At 51.1% G+C, this 19,926-nt stretch overlaps 1 protein-coding gene across 6 annotated transcripts in view; it reads right to left on the bottom strand.

Moving 5' to 3' along the window:
• The window catches only part of litaf (lipopolysaccharide-induced TNF factor), an 81,716-nt gene that overhangs the window by 51,679 nt on the left and 10,111 nt on the right, over positions 1 to 19,926 (bottom strand). Inside the window, exon 2 of one of the 6 annotated variants that reach the window (XM_072480801.1) lies at positions 10,827 to 11,035. The exons of 2 other annotated variants lie outside the window; for them this stretch is intronic. In XM_072480801.1, the coding sequence (XP_072336902.1) occupies positions 10,827 to 10,875 (49 nt within the window). In that variant the 5' untranslated portion in view covers positions 10,876 to 11,035. Of the gene's footprint in view, positions 1 to 4,564; positions 4,627 to 9,149; positions 9,174 to 10,826; positions 11,036 to 11,264; positions 11,406 to 19,926 lie in introns of those variants that run through there. 3 more of the 6 variants (XM_072480807.1, XM_072480806.1, XM_072480808.1) reach the window with 3 other exon arrangements.

Raw genomic sequence — 19,926 nt, 5'->3', positions numbered from 1 at the left:
GGCCATATCCATTTCAGACCACGCCCCGCATTGGGTGGGGCTAGAGCTGGGGGAGGAGAGGGACCAACGCCCGTTGTGGAGGTTGGATGTGGGACTGCTGGCAGACGAGGAAGTGTGCGGGAGGGTGTGGGGGTGCATCGAAAGGTATCTGGAGGCCAACGACAACGGGGAGGTGCAGGTGGGAGTAGTATGGGAGGTGCTGAAGGCGGTGGTCAGGGGAGAGTTAATCTCCATCAGAGCTCATAGGGTGAATAGAGGGCAGGGAAAGGGAGAGGTGAGTGGAGGAGATTTTAAGGGTGGACAGGAGATATGCAGAGACCCCTGATGAGGGACTACTCAGGGAGAGACAAAGTCTCCAGACGGAGTTTGACCTGTTGACCCCGGGGAAGGCAGAGGCACAGTGGAGGAAGGCACAGGGGGCGATGTATGAATATGGGGAGAAGGCGAGTCGGATGCTGGCACATCAGCTCCGTAAGAGGATGGCAGCAAGGGAAATAGGTGGAGTCAAGGATGGCAGGGGAACTACGGTGCGGAGTGCGGTGAAAGTGAATGAGGCATTCAAGGCCATTTACGAGGAGCTGTATAGGTCCCAGCCCCCAGGGGGAAAAGAGGGGATGCAACGATTCTTGGACCAACTGAGGTTCCAGAGGGTGGAGGAGCAGGTGGTTGCTGGTTTGGGGGTGCCAATTGGGGTGGAGGAGCTGGTTAAAGGACTGGGGTGCATGCAGGCAGGGAAGGCCCCGGGGCCGGATGGGTTCCCGGTGGAGTTCTATAGTAAGTATGTAGACCTGTTAGCCCCGTTGCTGGTAAGGACCTTCAATGAAGCAAGGGAGGGGGGACCCTGCCCCCGACAATGTCGGAGGCGATGATCTCTTTGATCCTGAAGCGGGATAAGGACCCACTGCAATGCGGGTCGTATAGACCGATCTCGCTCCTCAACGTAGATGCTAAGTTGTTGGCAAAAACGTTGGCTACGAGGATTGAGGGCTGTGTCCCGGGGGTGATTCACGAGGACCAGACGGGATTCGTAAAGGGTAGGCAGCTAAATACCAATTTGCGAAGGCTCCTAAATGTGATAATGATGCCATCGGTGGAGGGAGAGGCGGAGTTAGTGGCAGCTATGGACGCGGAGAAGGCCTTTGACCGAGTAGAATGGGAATATCTTTGGGAAGTGTTGCGGAGGTTTGGGTTTGGAGAGGGGTTTATCAGTTGGGTTAAACTCCTATATAGAGCCCCGGTGGAGAGTGTGGTTACGAATCGGCGGAGGTCAGACTATTTTCGGCTGTATCGAGGGACGAGGCAGGGGTGCCCCCTGCCCCCCTTGTTGTTTGCACTAGCAATTGAACCTTTGGCCATGGCATTAAGGGAGTCTGGGAAATGGAGGGGGGTGGTCCGAGGGGGAGAGGAGCATAGAGTGTCGCTGTATGCAGACAACCTGTTGCTGTATGTGGCGGACCCAGTGGAGAGGATGGTGGAGGTCATGCAGATCCTAAGGGAGTTTGGGGACTTCTCGGGCTAGAAGCTCAATGTAGGGAAGAGCGAGCTCTTTGTGGTGCATCCGGGGGATCAGGGAAGAGGGATAGATGAACTCTCGCTGAGGAGGGCGGAAAGGAGCTTTCAGTACTTGGGGATCCAAATAGCTAGAAGTTGGGGGGCCCTGCATAAACTTAATTTGACGCGGCTGGTGGAGCAGATGAAGGAGGACTTCAAACGATGGGACATGTTGCCACTCGCTAGCAGGCAGAGTACAGTCGATTAAAATGATGGTCCTCCCGAGGTTTCTTTTTGTATTTCAATGCCTTCCAATTGTGATCACCAAGGCCTTTTTTTTTTTTTTTTTTAAAGAGGGTAGGCAGGAGCATTATGGGCGAGTAAGACCCCGAGGGTAAGGAGGGGGTTCCTGGAGCGAAGTAGGGATAGAGGAGGGCTGGCGTTGCCGAATCTGGGTGGCTACTACGGGGCAGCCAATGTGGCGATGATCTGTAAGTGGGTGATGGAGGGGGAGGGGGCGGCATGGAAGAGGTTGGAGATGGCGTCCTGCAAAGGAACGAGCCCGAGGGCACTGGTGACGGCACCGCTGCCGCTCTCGCCGACAAGGTACACCACGAGTCCGGTGGTGGTGGCAACGCTAAAGATCTGGGGGCAGTGGAGACGGCACAGGGATGCGACGGGAGCCTCGGTGTGGTCCCCGATCAGAGACAACCATCGGTTTGTCCCGGGAAGGATGGACGGGAGGTTTCAGAGCTGGCAGACCTGTTCATTGATGGGATGTTTGCGAGCTTAGGGGCGCTGGAGGAGAAGCAGGAAACGCATTCAGGTACATGCAAGTAAGGGCGTTTGTGAGGCAGCAGGTGAGGGAATTCCCACTGCTCCCGGCACAGGGGATTCAAGACAGGATGATTTCGGGCGTATGGGTCGGAGAGGGCAAGGTGTCGGCGATGTACCAGGAGATGAAAGAAGAGGGGAAGGCTTTGGTAGAGGAGCTGAAGGGTAAATGGGAAGAGGAGCTGGGGGAGGAGATTGAGGAGGGGCTGTGGGCTGATGCCCTAAGTAGGGTTAATTCCTCTTCGTGTGCCAGGCTTAGCCTGATACAGTTTAAGGTAGTTCACAGAGCGCACATGACGGGGGCGAGGCTGAGTAGGTTCTTTGGGGTGGAGGACAGATGTGGGAGGTGCTCAGGAAGCCCGGCGAACCATGTCCATATGTTTTGTCATGCCCAGCACTGGAGGGGAGTTGCGAGAACAGTATCTAAGGTGGTGAAAGTCCGGGTCAAGCCAAGCTGGGGGCTAGCAATATTTGGAGTAGCGGATGAGCCGGGAGTGCAGGAGGCAAAAGGGGCCGATATTCTGGCCTTTGCGTCCCTAGTAGCCCGGCGAATGATCTTGTTAATGTGGAAAGAGGCGAAGCCCCCCAGCGAGGAAGCCTGGATAAATGATATGGCAGGGTTTATCAAGTTGGAGGGGATAAAGTTTGCCTTGAGGGTCTGCGCAGGGGTTCTACAGGCGGTGGCAGCCGTTCCTAGACTATCTTGCGGAGCATTAGATGAAGGTCAGACAGCAGCAGCAGCCCAAGAGGGGGAGAGGAGGGGGATATCTTTCTTGGGGGGGAGGGGGGGGGAAAAAGAGAAAGGTTTTTTTTTCTGGGGGGCATTTGAGCAAGAAAATACATGAATGATCCGGAAAACTGATATGTACGGGAGGAATCCAATGTACAAAGTTCTGTATCATATTGACTTGCCATGTTCATGTCTTGCTATGCGAGCTTTCTTTCTTTTGTGTTACGGGGGGGTGGGTTCTGTTTGTATGGTTGAAAATTTGGTCAAAAATTCTTAATAAACATTTTTAAAAAAAAATAATCTTTTGAAACTGCGATCCAATGTAGTCTGCTCAGAGGCATTCATACACCCCTCAAATCAAAAAGGTCCAATACCACCACCGTTTATCTTCAAAAACCTGTGTGGGCACCTCCCAACAACCCAATACTTCCACCAGCTCTGCAGATAACAGAAAACACCTCCCCGGGAGACCACCGCAGGGGATTACCCTGAAATAAGGTGATTGACATGTCCCTTGTCCAGGTAAATGCTTCTCCCGTTGGGTGCAGAGGACTTGCAGGTTGGGCACCAAATGAAGTGTTTGACATGTCTGACAGACATCACTATTGGCCCACTCTTCCATGCACAAAACATGCCTCTGCTATCACCCTAATGAAGCAGTTATTACAGGCCTGGTTGGCTGCTAGGTTTAGCCACTCTAGGCTCCTGTACCACCAAAATGACTGGTGCTACGGAATCCAAACTTTGCATCCCATATCTTTGGATGCCGCCCCCCCCCCCCCCCCCCCCCACCCCCCCACCCCACCCCACCCCGAATTGTGCGTCTACTTTGTATTAAAACCATCTACCTTTAAAGGCCTCCCATGATCCAATTATTCTTTTGCCTCCCAATTTTTGATTCAGATGTGTCTGGGCTAGATCCCTTTCCAACTCGCTGAAGTCAAGTCTTTGTTTTTACCCTTGATTGCCCCAATCCTTTGCCAAAAGGATTCTGAAAAGGTTAGTCCATCATAATACTCCCATCTGTCTCTCCATGCTAAACGTGAAGAAAACCAAGATAAGCTGACACAATGAGCGGAAAATTATTCACCCCTAGTTACCAAACCTGTGCCGGAACGAGCACACGTGGTGTTACAGTCAAAAAAAAAAAAAGAGGGGGAGAAACATGGGTACAATATAAAATTAGGAAAAATATCATTCGATTTGCAAATCATGCTCAAAAGAAAATTGCTGAGTTTAACATTAAAGCCTTCATCAATTATCCCTCATCCAAAGTGCCTGGATAGCAACAAGGCTTAAATGAGAAGAGTGGAGCATTAAATAATCCACACGGACACTACAATCCTGCTTCCCCACAAGTGAAAAAGCCCATCACACAAAATATTGGAAAGACTGAGCAGGTGGCAATGTGTACACCGATATGGGAAATCCAGTATTTTCTGGCTTGGCTGCACTTCCCACTTTTAAATTACTCATTATTAATTTACACAAGATACACAAAATACAAACTTAGCAACCGGTTCCAGCAGACCAGCAGCAGACTTGTAAACGTGTCACTGTAGTCGCACTCTTGCCTCAGCTGAAGGTTGGTTCAAAGTCCACCCCAGAAACTCGAAACATAAATCTAGGCTGACACCTCAGCCCGGTAAATGGGGTGGGGGCAAGTGGTGGTGCTGCACTGTCAGAGACAACGTTAAACTGAAGCCCCTTCAGCTCCCTCATTGTGATCCCACGGTACCATTTCAAAACTTCCTGGTCAACATTTAAAAATCACAATAGCTCACTGCCAAAAAAAAGTAAAAAAAGAGGAAACCTTCTTTAGATCTGCTTTTACCGGTGGATTAAATAGCATTTGGACCACAAACCCGATCCAAGATTAACAATGCAGCAGCTGAACATAGAACATATTTACATATCGGGTTCATCCAGTACACACTGTACTTAATTGAAGAATTGGCCACGCAGTACAAAACGGGCGTTTGTTCTGACCTCTGACCCTCGATGGAGTGTGGACGTGGTAATGTTCGTACTTGCATGGTGCCAGAGTATGTCAGACATCCTCAAAGCCGTGAACCACTTGGGTGAGTGTATTGGTCAGAGCAGGTTGGACCGAGGCACCATGTCCAGTCGATCAATTTGACGGGAGACTGCATTTTCAATAGAAACAAGTGCCTTTTCCTGTCGCTCTTGCACTCGTTTCTCCTCCCCACCCAATCTTTTTGAACACATGAAAGTGCACACAAAAATGGAACCAGTGAAGGAAGAAATATCTGGCACGTATAAAAACGACAATAAATCAATGTACACTTCACAACATGATACAAAAACCTGAGTGTTCAAATTTATTCAATAGTTACCGGAGAATCTAATTCATGTGTGACCTGATGTGTTATGTACTCTGGGATAACACAGGCTGCAACTGGATGCAGCTTTGACCAAAACATACTCCAGACCTTGAAGTTAGTTCAATCTGATTTATTGAACCAGTAGCACAGTTCTCTAGGAGTTCGACTCTCTGCTATCCTAAGTGTGGTTATGCTGTCTGACTGAACCAGACTAGCTCTTAGCCACGTGCTGGAGGTGTGCTACTGTACATACACCCCAACTCACTCTGTAGATGTTCATCAGTGGAAAGAGGCGGAGTGTGAATGCCTCATGCCTTTAATAGTGAGATACCACCCCTGAGTGTCCTGCCTGCTCATTGGTCATGTCCTGTTCTCTGTGTTCATTAGCTGCCTGTCTGTATATTATTATGTGCATGTTTGCATATCATGACATGACCAATTACCAGTTAGTTGAGAGCATGATCAACCCCCATTGCTAGAGGATCTGAATGATGCACCATGTTAGTGACGGATAATGTTGGTACTTTTTCAGAATGCAATCACCAAAAGGAGAACAGGAAATAGTCACATCAGCCAGTTACCAACTCGCCCTGCCATTTTTGTGTTTGTAAATGTGTAACAGGGAAATGCACACAGACTATGTACAGCAGGTCATCATTGCAGTAGAAAAGGTATGGTACATAAAAGGGTTAAGATCATAAAGAGAAGTAGGCCATTTGGCCCATCGAGTCTGCACCGCCATTCACTGAGATAATGACTGATCTGATAACCACTTTCTCACCTAATCCCCATAACCCTCGATTTCCTTACGGATTCAAAATCCGTCCATTTAAGCCTGGAACATACTTAACCCCCACTCTCTGTAGCCCTCTGTAGTAAAGAATTCCACAGATTCACTACCCTCTGAGAAAAGAAATTCCTGGATTATGCCCTCTGGTGCAGACTCTCTCACAAGAGAAACATCCTCTCAGCATTTACACTGTCAAGTCCGCTGACGATCCGATTTGTCTCAATAAGGTCACCTCTCATTCTTCCAAACTCCAATAACACAGGCCCAATCTACTCACCCTCTCCTCATCAGAAAATCCCCCCATATCCAAGATCAAACCAGTGAACCTTCTCAGGACTGCCTCCAATGTCAGCATATTTTTCCTTAGACAAGGGAATCAAAGCCGTCAATGTAGGACTGAATACAGTAGCGCCTGTAGTAACCTAGCAAGGCCTAGATTTAGGCCTGATTAAAATTGGAGTATTTTAAATTGAAGAATTCGCAGATTAAATTGGATATCCTAAATTAAAGAATTGAGCATTTTAAAATCAAACTGCAGTCAAACTTCAGGAAGGCTGTTGGAATTCAAACTTGACCAAAGTCAAATACACAAAACTGCCAGAACATGTCTGGGCCTGTCCATTCAATCACCTATCAAAGATCATCGCATTCTACCGAGACGCAGCAGGAGATCATCGTACCCCACTGAAATTGTCCGTAGCCCAGATCGAGCCAGACTTTCCATCACCCAGAGTTACCTTATATGGGAACAGGTCATGTGCAGAGATGGGACACCTGGGGCGGGCTGAGGTGGCCTGTCAAAACGGCCATCAACCAGACATTTAGCTGCTGGGATGCCCTCCTGAGCCTCATTGGCCGGAAGCCAGAGGAGTTTCTGGAAAAGCGGGGAGGTGTGTGTGTGAGGTGACTTTGACCAGAAGGAAGAAAGAAAGCAAGGAAGAGTCAGCCAGTGAGAACACACCTTTGTGAAAACGGGCCGGAGGAATTCCACCAATCAGATCCACAGCCTAGCAAGCCATCTTTGCGAGTAGTATACTTGAATCTGGGGTATCCTCTTGTTTTATGTGGGTAATACAAGGGTTAAATGTGTTAATAAATATTGTTGAATTTTAAACTAGTGTTTGTGGTCTGTTTCCTCGGAAATAAAGACACCCTAGGTAAAACCTTTGAATAAGTGAACTGGTCGAAAGTACCTTAAATTTTACAGGTACAACACACCCAGGTTTTACAGGTACAACATGCCCACACTGATGCAAGAAGACACATGACCCAGCCTCAAGTCCGAGAGATGGACACAGTTGGGGCCTAGAATGGGGCCAGCTCCATATCTGTACCCCTTTTTCTTAAAATTTCGAGTACCCAATTTTTTCCCCAATTAAGGGGCAATTTGGCATGGTCAATCCACCTATCCTGCACATCTTTGGGTTGTGGGAGTGAAACCCACGCAAACACGGGGAGAATGTGCAAAGCCCACATGGACAGTGACCCAGAGCCAGGATTGAACCAGGGTCCTCGGCGCTGTGAGGCAGCAGTGCTACCCACTGCACCACCGTGATGCCCACATATCTGTACCCTTAACTGTATTAACAAATAGCTATGCACAGATTTGTTGCTCACATAGTCCAGACTGGAGGCCTACTTCATGGCGCCTGAAGCTGGATTGTTCATCCATCACCAATAGACAGGATTTTTTTTAGGGACAAAGAATGTGTAAACCCAAGAAATAAATGCCTTTTTAATTAACAGGAGAACCTCAAACCACAAAGCTGCAGCAATGTTTTTCAAAGTTCACCTGTAAATGCAACAGATCACTGGTTAATTCTGGTCTCAAAAAAACATCAGGAGCGTGATGTAATGGCCGCATTGCCCTGGAGCATGAACGTGACACAGCCGTTCATTGGAGAGGCCAAAATAGAGAACTGCGCCTGGCGCCGATCCGTTTGCGACCTAATCGGCCTGCTCCATTGGCAAAGTCATGCTAGCGTGGCAAGAAACCAATAATTACCCGCCCCCCGCCCCCCCCCCCCCCCCCCCACCCCACCCCACCCCATCTAAAGGCCTCCCTAGAAAGTAGTCACGTGGGCGCCGATTAGTACACATTGGAGCTGGGCAGGATGCTGTTGCAGGGGCCCTGTGGAGGTAAGTAGCCATCTTCGCTCCCAGGCAATCGTCTCAGCGCTCTTGGCTCTGCCATGCCACCCCCTGGATCATGTATCTATTGTGACACACCCAAGAGAGTGGCAGTCTGCAGGCAAGGCCTGGCCTGGACTTCAGCCTCAGCCGGATTTAAAAACTGCCTCCCTATCTGCTTGCTTGGAGGACTACTGTTGCTGTCACTTGGACCTGGGAGTCTGCTTGCTGCCGCCTCTTTATTTCTGTTGCCTGAAGTGAGGAAAGGAAGGAAGAGGAAAGGGTTTTGGCTGTTTCACCAGAGTGACTTGCTGAAGGTATGCAGTCCGTTTTGCAGATTGCTGGTGCTTTTATCTGTACTGCTGCCTATTCAGTGTTCCATGTCTGGAGCATGTGTTGCAGTTACTGCCTCTTTCTCGATGGCAAGGGGGAAGGAGAAAATCAGGTGCCGGTGCTTTGGAAAGAAGGGTGGCGCCCTGATTCAACTGCGCAACTTGCTGGAGGTTTGAAGTGCTGTTTTGCCATTTGCTGGTGCTTTTATTTAAACTGATAACTATTTGTCTGTAAGCAGAATGTTGTTCCTGCCTCTTCTGCTTCTGTGGCCTGGACGATGTTGGCAGCTTTAGTGTGATGAGGACTGTTTTTTTTCAGGTTTGGAGGCTGTTTAAATTGCTGGTGCCTTTTGTACTATTGCATGTTGTTTAATGTTCAGAGGTTATATGCTTGATACTGGATTGTTGCTGTTTCTGGTTTAATGTCTGGGACTTGTTTGCTGCAGCCCCTTTTACTTCTGAGGTCTAGAGCAAGAAAAGTGAGTAAGATGACCTACTGCCAGTGCTTTGGAGGGGAAGTGGGTGCGCTCACTCTCTTGTGCTGTTGTCTGGCAGGGGCGGGGGGGGGGGGGGGTTGTTGTATTGTTGGTGGTCTGTTAGCTGAAGTCCCTTTAGTCGGCGGTCTTGAATCCGGAAAGGGGTGTTCACTCACTCTTTGCGGCTGGGAGCTGTGGAGAGAGAGAGGACGAGTTGGCTCAGATGCTGGTAGCTTTGTTATACTATTGACTGTTTAAACCAGCCTGCTACTCCAACAATTGCCTGGGGCTTTATGTCCCTGCTTTCATAGATCATACATCATAGAATTTACAGTGCAGGCCATTCGGCCCATCGAGTCTGCACCGGCTCTTGGAAAGAACACCCTACCCAAGCCCACACCTCCACCCTATCCCCGTAACCCAGTAACCCCATCCGACACAAAGGGCAATATTGGACAGCAAGGGCAATTTAGCATGGCCAATCCACCTAACCTGCGCATCTTTGGACTGTGGGAGATAACCGGAGCACGCAGAGAAAACCCACGCACATATGGGGAGAACGTGCAGACTGCACACAGACAGTGACCCAAGCTGGGAATTGAACCTGGGACCCTGGAGCTGTGAAGCAATTGTGCTAACCACTATGCTACCGTGCTGCCCTATGTCCCTGCTTTCTTTGACCTGGAATGGGGCAAGGAGAGGTTTTGGCTGGCCGACTACCGGACTGAAAATGGAGGAGGTTTTGCTCTTGCAGTTTGTTGACACCTTGCTGAAACAGTTTCTTTCTTGACTTACGTCTTGAACTCTTGTATATGGAAATGTGACCAGAAGTGGAGGCCAGCAGCCCGGAGGTTGTGGCCTACTGGTGTGTTAGTGGCTATCTGCTGCTCTTGGTTTGAAAGCAGTGCAGGTTGCTGGTGTTGTTTTTGCTTCCCTTTTGTACGGTTGTTAGTTTGTGTGTTTAAACTGGTGGGGAATTGTATGCTTGACGTTCTGCGATTTCTGTGTTTGCTTTGTATATTGACTGGACCTTTGTACGATAAACCGGTTCTTGGACTGAACTGTGCCCTCTAGGGAGGGGCATTTTTGCGCTCCCTTCCGCTGTGCCCAAGGGGGCAGGGATGTACTGGCTTAGATGCTGGTGGTTTTGTTCCTTGTTAATTGGTTATTGCTTTTTTTTGTTTATGCTGTATAGTGGGTAATTTGTGTATCTCTTTGTTTTGTGTGTCATGGCACTGTTAAACTAAAATATACCCAAGTGGATTCCTGCAGGTAGGTGTGCCATGTAGCATGTGGGAATTATTGCCCAGCATCCCCAGACCGTGATGCCTGGACACTGCGCCTGAGCACTGCAAGCAGCAACACCACGGATGCAGTGGTCAACATCCGAACACCTAGGTGCGTCATCTGTCATTATCCTTTGCCTCGTTTAGCAAAGAGTCCCTTAAATTTCAGATTGGGCCAACTGACGAGACGAACCAGAGTACGAGTCAGAGTCAAGACACCTGTACACTCCCTCTCCATGTCTCCATACACAGAGGGCCAGTACAAGGTTTCCTTTGTCCTTTCCCTTGTGCTTCCAGCCCTGGGTGTAATACTTTTTCAGGGAGGTGGGATGACTAATTGCCTGTAGGGAGGCTTAAGAGTTAGAATTAGATGACGGTACTGAATAATCATGACGTTAAGTGTCCTCCTCACCGTCTGCCTGGTCACTTGGTTCCTTACTGTGGACAGGATGTTGTATCATCTCATGCTGACAGTGAGAAGAGGCTTTTTTGAGAGTAGTTACGATTGGAAGTGAAGTTCTGAAATTATTGCTGAGAAAAGAGTAGGGCAAGGAATTCCTTCTCGGTCTGGGTGGGGTTACAAGACATTGTACTTCAGTGTTGATGTTGAACGCACACACCCTAGAGAGAGAGACAAACCAAGAGAGACAGACACCAATTAAGTCAGTGAGGGTGCCACCCAAGTCCAGAAAGTTGTCCTGTTAGGTAATTTGGACATTCTAAATTCTCCCTCGGTGTACACGAACATGGTCCGTAATGTGGCAACTAGGGTCTTTTCACAGTAACTGCATTGCCATGTAAGCCTACTTGTGACAATAAAGATTATTATTGTTATTGTTATTAAACACACCTTTTGGCCAGGAATTCGCAGCATAATACTGTACAGACTCAAAGTTTTCATTAGTGGTGTTGAACACATGTCTGTCCAATATTGTTCTCCGGCATGTATATCTGTTCGAATTTCCCCCGGGTCCTCTTTGATCTCCGCTCCTTGAAAGAAGAGGATTTAAATTTTGTGACTGCCTCAGGGCCCAGTAGGGGTTTATTCAACAATCTCAGCAGCTCGTCAGTGATGGGCAACCTAGGCTGGTGAGTGGGCCACACAGGTGGCGCTCCTTCGTCTCAGTGGGCCGCAAGATTGAAAATCAGGCTGGTTTACTAACTATGACACTTTTACATTTTTATTGGTCTTGGGAGGGAGCGCATGACTTTCATGTTCAATGTTGTGTGCAATCAGTATGTGCCTCACTTCAGTCATACCAGAAAGAAAAAAAAACCCGACATGGATGGAAATCAGTGAAATCTGACAATCTTGCGTGTGGGCAAAGTCAACAAAATGTCTTGTGGGCCACAGTCACGCGGTGGCTCCTGGGCCACACGTCTACCCGTGCCGGGAGGGGGCAATTTCCCATGTCCACGTCATCCCAACGTACACTAAGCACCACCAGCCCACTTCTCCCACCCACCATTTATCATAGAATTTACAGTGCAGAAGGAGGCCATTCAGCCCATCGAGTCTGCACCGGCTCTTGGAAAGAGCACCCTACTTAACCCCACACCTATCGCCGTAACCCAGTAACCCCATGTAACCCAAGGGCAATTTAGCATGGCCACTCCACCTAACCTGCACATCTTTGGACTGTGGGAGGAAACCCACACAGACACAGGGAGAACGTTCAGACTCCGCACAGACAATGACCCAAGCGGGAATCGAACCTTTGACCCTGGTGCTGTGAAGCCATAGTGCTAACCACTATGCTACCGTGCTGCCCAGTGAAAGCAATTCCAAATGTCTCAAATTCTTTGGGTTTATGAATAGAGATTAACCAAAATAAGGCAGCTACTGCTGTAAGGGGCCTTGGCCTGGCTTCAGCCGATGATACTGCCCTTGGAAGAATAACCCCCAGAACATGTATGCCCTGAATTTCTGAAGTGGCCTAGTTTGGAGGTCCAGCGACACGACGAGTTGATAAAGTTAACGGAGCCTTTAATACACTAAACAGCAAGCCTCCAGCCTCTGGACCCGAACTGGGGCTGGAGGATGAGACTTGCCACTTTTATACAGATGCCCAGAGGAGAGGAGCCACAGGCGGAGCCAGCCTGGACAAGCCCAGGCATGTATGATACAGTACAGTCCAGACAATACAATCACGTGGTTTACCACATTCATTCCCTGTATTAAAAAAAAGTCCGGCGGGGGTGAAGTAGACTTAAAGGTCCAGCCTGTCAGGGGCCTTGACCTTCCGCCATGATCGCCTCAGTCCCGGCTGTGGTGTTGGCGCCGGCGTCTAGGCCTGCGTGTCCGGGAGCATGCGGTCATCAGCTTCTTCACCCAGATGTTGAGTTGGCGAAAATGGGGGCGGTGTACAGGCGGAGGTGGTGATATTTGTCGTCGGTGGGCTTGCGGGTGTCAGTTCGCGAGGGAAATGGGCAGCGGTGGTGGAAGACGGGTTAGAGTGGGGGGTGGTGGTGGTGGTCATGGTCTCTGGGTAGCCTGCAGAAGCCAAATCCCGAAGGGAGACCATGTCCTGCTGCCCGCCCTGGTGCACCACGAAGGCGTATTGGAGGTTTGCATGGAGCAGCTGGACCTTCGGGGGGGGGGGGGGGGGGGTTTATGGCTCTTCGCATGCTGCCGGAGAAGGACGGGCCCTGGGACTGTCAGCCAGGATGGGAGCGAGACCCTGGAGGTGGAATTCCTGGGGAAGGTGAACAGACGTTCATTTGGGGGGGGGGTCACGTTAGTAGCTGTACATAGGAGCGACCAGATGGAGTGGAGCGCATCGGGGAGGTCCTCCTGCCAGCAGGAGACTGGGAGATTCTTCGACCATAGGGCCAGAAGGATGGCCTTCCAGACCGTCGTGTTCTCCCTCTCCACCGGTCCGTTTCCCCGGAGGTTATAGCTGGTCGTCCTGCTGGAGGCGATGCCTTTGCTGAGCAGGAACTGACGCAACTCGTTCATAAAAAGGAGGAACCCCGATCGCTGTGGATGTAGGCAGGGAACCCGAACAGGGTGAAAAGTCTGTGCAGGGCCTTGATGACAGTGGCAGACGTCATGTCAGGGCAGGGGATAGCGAAGGGGAATCTGGAGTACTCATCAACCATGTTCAGGAAGTACACGTTATGGTCAGTGGAGGGGAGGGGCACTTTGAAGTCCATGCTGAGGCACTCAAAGGGGCGGGAGGCCTATACCAGGTGCGCTCTGTCTGGCCGATAGACGTGCGGTTTGCACTCCGCGTAGATCTGGCAGTCCCTGGTCATGGACCTGACCTCCTCGATGGAGTAAGGCAGGTTGCGAGCCACGATGAAATGGAAAAAACTGGTGACCCCCGGGTGACAGAGGGCATTGTGGAGGGCCCGGAGTCGGTCTACTTGTGCGCTGGCACATGTACCGTGGGAGGGGGCATCTGGAGGCTCATTGGGCTTCCCAGGACGATACAAGATATCGTAATTGTAGGTGGAGAGCTCTATCCTCCACCTCCGAATCTTGTCATTCTTAATCTTGCCCCTTGTGCGTTATTGAACATGAAGGCAACCAACCGTTGGTCAGTGAGGAGAGTGAATCGCCGGCCGGCCAGGTAATGCCTCCAGTGTCTCTCAGCTTCTACGATGGACTGGGCCTTCTTTTCGGCAGAGGAGTATAGAGTTTCGGAGGCATGGAAGGTACAGGAGAAGAAAGCCACGGGTCTGCCCGCCTGGTTGAGTGTGGCGGTCAGAGCAAAGTCCGATGCATTGCTTTCCACTTGAAATGGTTTGGACTCATCCACAGCGTGCATTGCGGCTTTGGCAATGTCTGCTTTAATGTGGTTGAAGGCCAGGCGGGCCTCAGCAGTCAGGGAAAAAGTGGTAGATTTGATCAGTGGGCGGGCCCGCATAATTGGGGACCCACTGGGCATAGTAAGAGAAGAATCCCAGGCAGCTCTTCAGGGCCTTGGGGCAGTGGGGGAAAAAAAAGAGTTCCAGGAGGGGGCGCATGCGGTTGGGGTCGGGCCCTAGGACTCAAGTGTTCCATGACGTAACTAAGGATAGCCAGGCGTGTCGTGCGGAAGACGCATTTCTCTTGATTGTAAGTGAGGTTCAGGAGTTTCGCGGTGTGGAGGAAGCGCCGGAGGTTCTCGTCATGGTCCTGCTGGTCACTGCCGCAGATGGTGACGTTGTCCAGATACGGGAACGTGGCCCACAGTCCGTACTGGTCAACCATTCGGTCCATTTCCCTTTGGAAGACCGAGACCCCGTTAGTGACGCCGAAGGGGACCCAGAGGAAGTGACAGAGGTGGCCATCTGCCTCGAAGGCAATGTATTGGCGGTCCGCCCGGCGGATGGAGAGCTGGTGGTACACAGACTTCAAGTCGACTGTAGAGAAGACTCGATACTGCGCAATCTGATTGACCATGTCAGATATGCGGGGGAGGGGGTACGCATCGAGCTGCGTGTACTGGTTGATGGTCTGGCTGCAATCTATGACCATCCGGTGCTTCTCCCCAGTCTTGATGACTACCACTGCTCTCCAGGGGCTGTTGCTAGCCTCAATAATCCCCTCTCGCAGGAGTCGCTGGACTTCCGACCTGGTGAAGGCCCTGTCCTGGGCATTGTAGCGTCTGCTTCTGGTAGCAACGGGCTTACAGTCCGGGGTGATATTTGCGAAGAGGGAGGGTGGGGCGACCTTAAGGGCCGCGAGGCTACAGACAGTGAGGGGGGGCTGGTGTCCGTTGAACTTCAAGGTAAGACTCTGGAGGTGGCATTGGAAGTCGAGCCCCAGTGATAGGGCAGCGCAGAGATGGGGGAGGACGTAGATGGGGGAGGACGTAGAGCCTAAAGTTGGTGTACTCTACGCCTTGCACAGTGAGAGTCACGACACAGTACCCCCGGATTTCCACAGCGTGGGATCCGGAAGCCAGGGAGATTTTCTGGGTCGGGGGTAGGATGGGGAGGGAGCAGCGCCTTACCGTATCCGGGTGTATTAAGCTGTCTGTGCTCCCGGAGTCGAAAAGGCAGGCAGTCTCATGCCTGTTGATCCGGATGGTCATCGTGGACCTCGCAAGGTGGTGCGGCTGGGACTAGTCCAGTGTGACGGAGGAGAGCGTCGGAAGACGGTTGGCGGGCCGGTCGGCGGTAGCAGCGGCCAGCGTACGGTCGGGCGAGCTGGGTTCCCGGGAGGCAGCGGAGGGGTCCCAAGATGGCAACCCCCATGAGTCACACATGGTGGGTGAGGTGCAACTGGCGTCCAAAATGGCAGCCCCTGTGGGTCGCACGTGTCGGCTGAGATTAAAGATGACGGCGCCCACTGGTCGCACATGGCGGGTGGTGCGGCAGCTGGGGGTGGCCCCGACAGGGAGCAGGCAGCGCTACTGGGCCTAGAAGATTTAGGGGGGGGGGGGGGGGGGGGGGGGCGGGGATAGGGCCTGGCAGGCTTTTGCAAAGTGGCCCTTCTTCCCACAGCCGTTACAAGTCACGTTCCATGCTGGGCAGCATTGTCGGGGGTGATTATTCTGGCCGCAGAAGTAGCAACTCGGGCCTCTGACGTTGGCGGCCCGCTGCTCAGCGCAGGCTTGCATCGCGCCCGGATCGGTTAATGGCTGCACCCACGAGGGTACTGAACGGTTGGAGGTGTAGGCCCCCATGTTCTGTGAGGCCACCTCCAGTGAGTTGGAGAGCTGGACTGTCTCTGGGAGGCCGAGTGTTCCCCCTTCTAATAAACGCTGGCGGATATAGTTCGAGTGCATGCCCGCGACATAGGTATCCCTGATCAGCAGCTCTGCATGCTGGGTAGCAGATATCGCCCAGCAGTCATAGTTCCGGCAGAGGATGCGCAAGGCGTGTAGGAATTCCACGAGTGATTCGCCAAGTGTTGGCTTCTCGTGGCGAGGAGGTGCCTAGCATATACCTGGTTGACGGATTTCACAGTGTCCTTTGAGCAGCGTTATCGCCTCCGCATACGATGGGGTGTCCCTGATGAGGTTAAAGACTCTTGGGCTCACCCGTGCGTGGAGGACCTGCTTCTTCTGGAGATCCATGAAGTCCTCGTTGAAGGATGCGAGGTACGCCTCGAAGCAGCTTAAGCAAGTGTTCAAAAGTCTCTGTAGTGTCAGCTGCTTGTGGGTCCAGTTCCAGGCGATCGGGTTTGAGTGAGGAGTTAATCTTGAGTGAAGCGTCCATCTTGGAAGTTTATAGTGTATTAAATTGATACACAATCAATAATACACGACGAGTTGATAAAGTTAACTGAGGCTTTAATACACTAAACAGAAAGCCTCCAGCCTCTGGACCCGAACTGGGGCCGGAGGCGGAGACTTGCCACGTTTATACAGAAGCCCCGGGGGGAGGAGCCACAGGCAGAGCAAACCTGGACAAGCCCAGGCACGTAGGATACAGTACAGTCCAGACAATACAATCACATGGTTTACCACAAAGGTTTTCTAAAAAAAAAAACAATGCCACTCCTTATAGAAAATTAAGGTTGAAAGGTCATTGCAAGCCTGAATGGTCTGATGCTTTGCTGAGAAGCAGCAAAGTATTTACACCCGGTAACAATCTGGAGTTCACAACAGCAGGTAATCTGCCACGGCCCAAACTTGCACCACAGTGGAGAAGGCCCACAGCTTAGCCAAAGTGGCACAACAGCCACATGGCTAGTAGCCCTGTTACCGAAACCAGCAGTAACCATTTTCCTGGGGACCCATCTATCGTTCAGCAACAACTACCTATGTTAAATTGCAGCGATCTTCAAACAGGTCAAATTATCATTTACTGGGACACGGACTGTGGTGGTATGTATTAGGGGTCATGTGGGACTGTGAAGCCGAGATGCAATTGGCTGACAGATCCCGGGTCCTGGTTGGCTGCCGACTCCTGGCTCCGCCCTGAAGGCGGAGTATAAGAACCCGAGCTTCTCCCCGCAGCTTCATTCTGTTGCTGAGCTGCTGGGGACAAGCATCGCTTAATAAAGCCTGGATCGACTTCATCACTTCTCGTCTCTCATAAGTCATTGTGCGCTACAATTTATTAAGCGATGCTTGTCCCCAGCAGCTCAGTTTGGATTTCAAAGGGCCCCTCCACTCCACTGACCGCAACGCACACTTCCTGAACGTGGTGGACGAGTACTCTCGTTTCCCCTTCGCCATCCCCTGCCCCGACATGACAGTGGCCACAGTCATTAAAGCCCTTGGCACCATATTCACACTGTTCGGTTGCCCCGCGTATATCCATAGCGACAGGGGGTCCTCCTTCATGAGTGACGAGCTGCGCCAGTTCCTGCTCAGCAAGGGCATAGCCTCGAGCAGGACGACCAGCTACAACCCCCGGGGGAACAGGCAAGTAGAGAGGGAGAACGGCACGGTCTGGAAGACCGTCCTATTGGCCCTATGGTCCAGGGATCTCCCTGTTTCCCGGTGGCAGGAGGTCCTCCCGGACGCTCTCTACTCCATCCGGTTGCTGTGGTGTACCACCACTAACCAAACGCCTCATGAGCGCCTCCTTGTCTTCCCCAGGAAGTCCTCCTCCGGAACGTCGCTGCCGACCTGGCTGGCGGCCCCAGGACCCATCTTGCTCCGGAAACATGTGCAGGCGCACAAATCGGACCCGTTGGTCGAGAGGGTTCACCTTCTCCACGCGAACCCGCAATACGCCTACGTGGCGTACCCCGACGGCCGACAGGACACTGTCTCCATGCGGGACCTGGCGCCCGCCGGCAACACACACACCCGACACCGATCATCCCCTCCTTGCCACTGGTGCACCCCGCGACCGCCCCCTTCCCGGGGGGGAAAATCGGTCCTCCTCCCGTGCCCGCCCAGGAGTAAAACAGGAACGAACACCGAAACGCTCCCGGAGACGACAACGCCTGAGCAAGCACCTGCACCACCACCGGGGCCGAGGCGATCGATGAGGAAGACCAGACCGCCCGCTCGACTCATGGAATCCCCGTGACACCAAGAATGTTGTTGTAACAGAAAAATTTTTTTTGCTAATATTGTAAATAGTTCTCACAAACTTGTACATAGTCCAGTGTAGGGCTAAAACTGTAGTATCACTGTCTGAAATTTTCCTTCCAGGGCCAGCCTTGTAAACCCCTACCACCATGCGAACCACCACCCCGCCGGGTTCCTTTTAACAAGGGGTGAATGTGATGGTATGTATTAGGGGTCATGTGGGACTGTGAAGCCGAGATGCCATTAGCCGACAGATCTGGTTGGCTGCCGACTCCTGGCTCTGCCCTGAAGGCGGAGTATAAGAACCCGAGCTTCTCCCCGCAGCTTCATTCTGTTGCTGAGCTGCTGGGGACAAGCATCGCTTAATAAAGCCTGGATCGGCTTCATCACTTCTCGTCTCTCGTAAGTCATTTGTGCGCTACACGGACATGTGGGCTTGGAAACATTGGAGGAAAGCTGGAGTCACTGGGAGGACAGGAGCCCCTTTGAGATTGTTAAGAGTGGACATGAATGTGCATAAAAATAGATACCCATCAAGACATTTAATTTCGGAGGTACCCTCAATAATGATGCTTAGAGATTAAACTGTAAAGAAGGCTTTATTAGGCTAATAACTATGCTACAGATTTGGACGAGAGCTGACTGCTATACAGACCATGAAGCAGGCCTTTATGTATGGCTCCCAGATGGGTGGAGCCCCCAGGGTTCCAAGCCTGGTCTTAAAGGGGACATCACCTTACATGATGATAAGGCAGTAACCGTTCATCACAATTTCCAAGGTCCAAAAAAATATCCAGTGTCAGTTGGAAAAATCGGTTGTTGACATAAGCTGCTTGACTACTTCTGCAACCCATCAGTGCGTGGGTGGGGGGGGGGGGGGGAAAACAGCAAGTTCATAGTTTGATTGACAGTTAAAAAGTGGATTAGGTGTGTTTGATGTGGGGCTACAAATAAAAACATTTGCTTCACAGGAGATGAAGCACAAAGGGATTTTAAAATATTGGCGTTATTGAGAAGGTCCCACATGGGAGACTTATAAAAAAGGCAAATGCACATGGGATACAGGGTGATTTGATAAAGTGGATTCATAATTGGCTTAGCTGTAGGAGACAGAGGGTGATGACAGATGGCTGCTTTAGTGACTGGAAGCCAGTGTCTTGTGACTTACCACAGGGATCCATGCTGGGCCGCCTATGGTTTGTCATTTATATAAAATGACAGATGACTGTGGGGAGTAGGATCAGTAAGTTTTCAGATGACAAATATTAGTCGGGTGGTTAACAGTGAGGTGGAGTGTCTTGGGTTACAGGAAGACATAGACGGGATGGTCAAATGGGTGGATAAATAGAATTTAACCCTGAAAAGTGAGGTGAATTCTAGGAATGGCATGACACTGGGAAGTTCTGAGGAACAAAGAGACCTTGGCGTGTTTGTCCATAGATCTCTGAAGGCAGAAGGCAGGTTAATAGGTGTTGTGTTATGTCATTTGAAATAACACTCCCCGAAAATGCCGTTCCCGAATGGGAGCCTTCCAATGTGCGGCTGCCTCCCGCCCGCCGTCACTGGAAGTCAATGGGGGACTTCTTA

Source organism: Scyliorhinus torazame, chromosome 17 (genome assembly GCF_047496885.1).
Source record: "Scyliorhinus torazame isolate Kashiwa2021f chromosome 17, sScyTor2.1, whole genome shotgun sequence".
Taxonomy (NCBI): Eukaryota; Metazoa; Chordata; class Chondrichthyes; order Carcharhiniformes; family Scyliorhinidae; genus Scyliorhinus; species Scyliorhinus torazame.
This window is presented reverse-complemented; position numbering and strand designations above follow the sequence as displayed.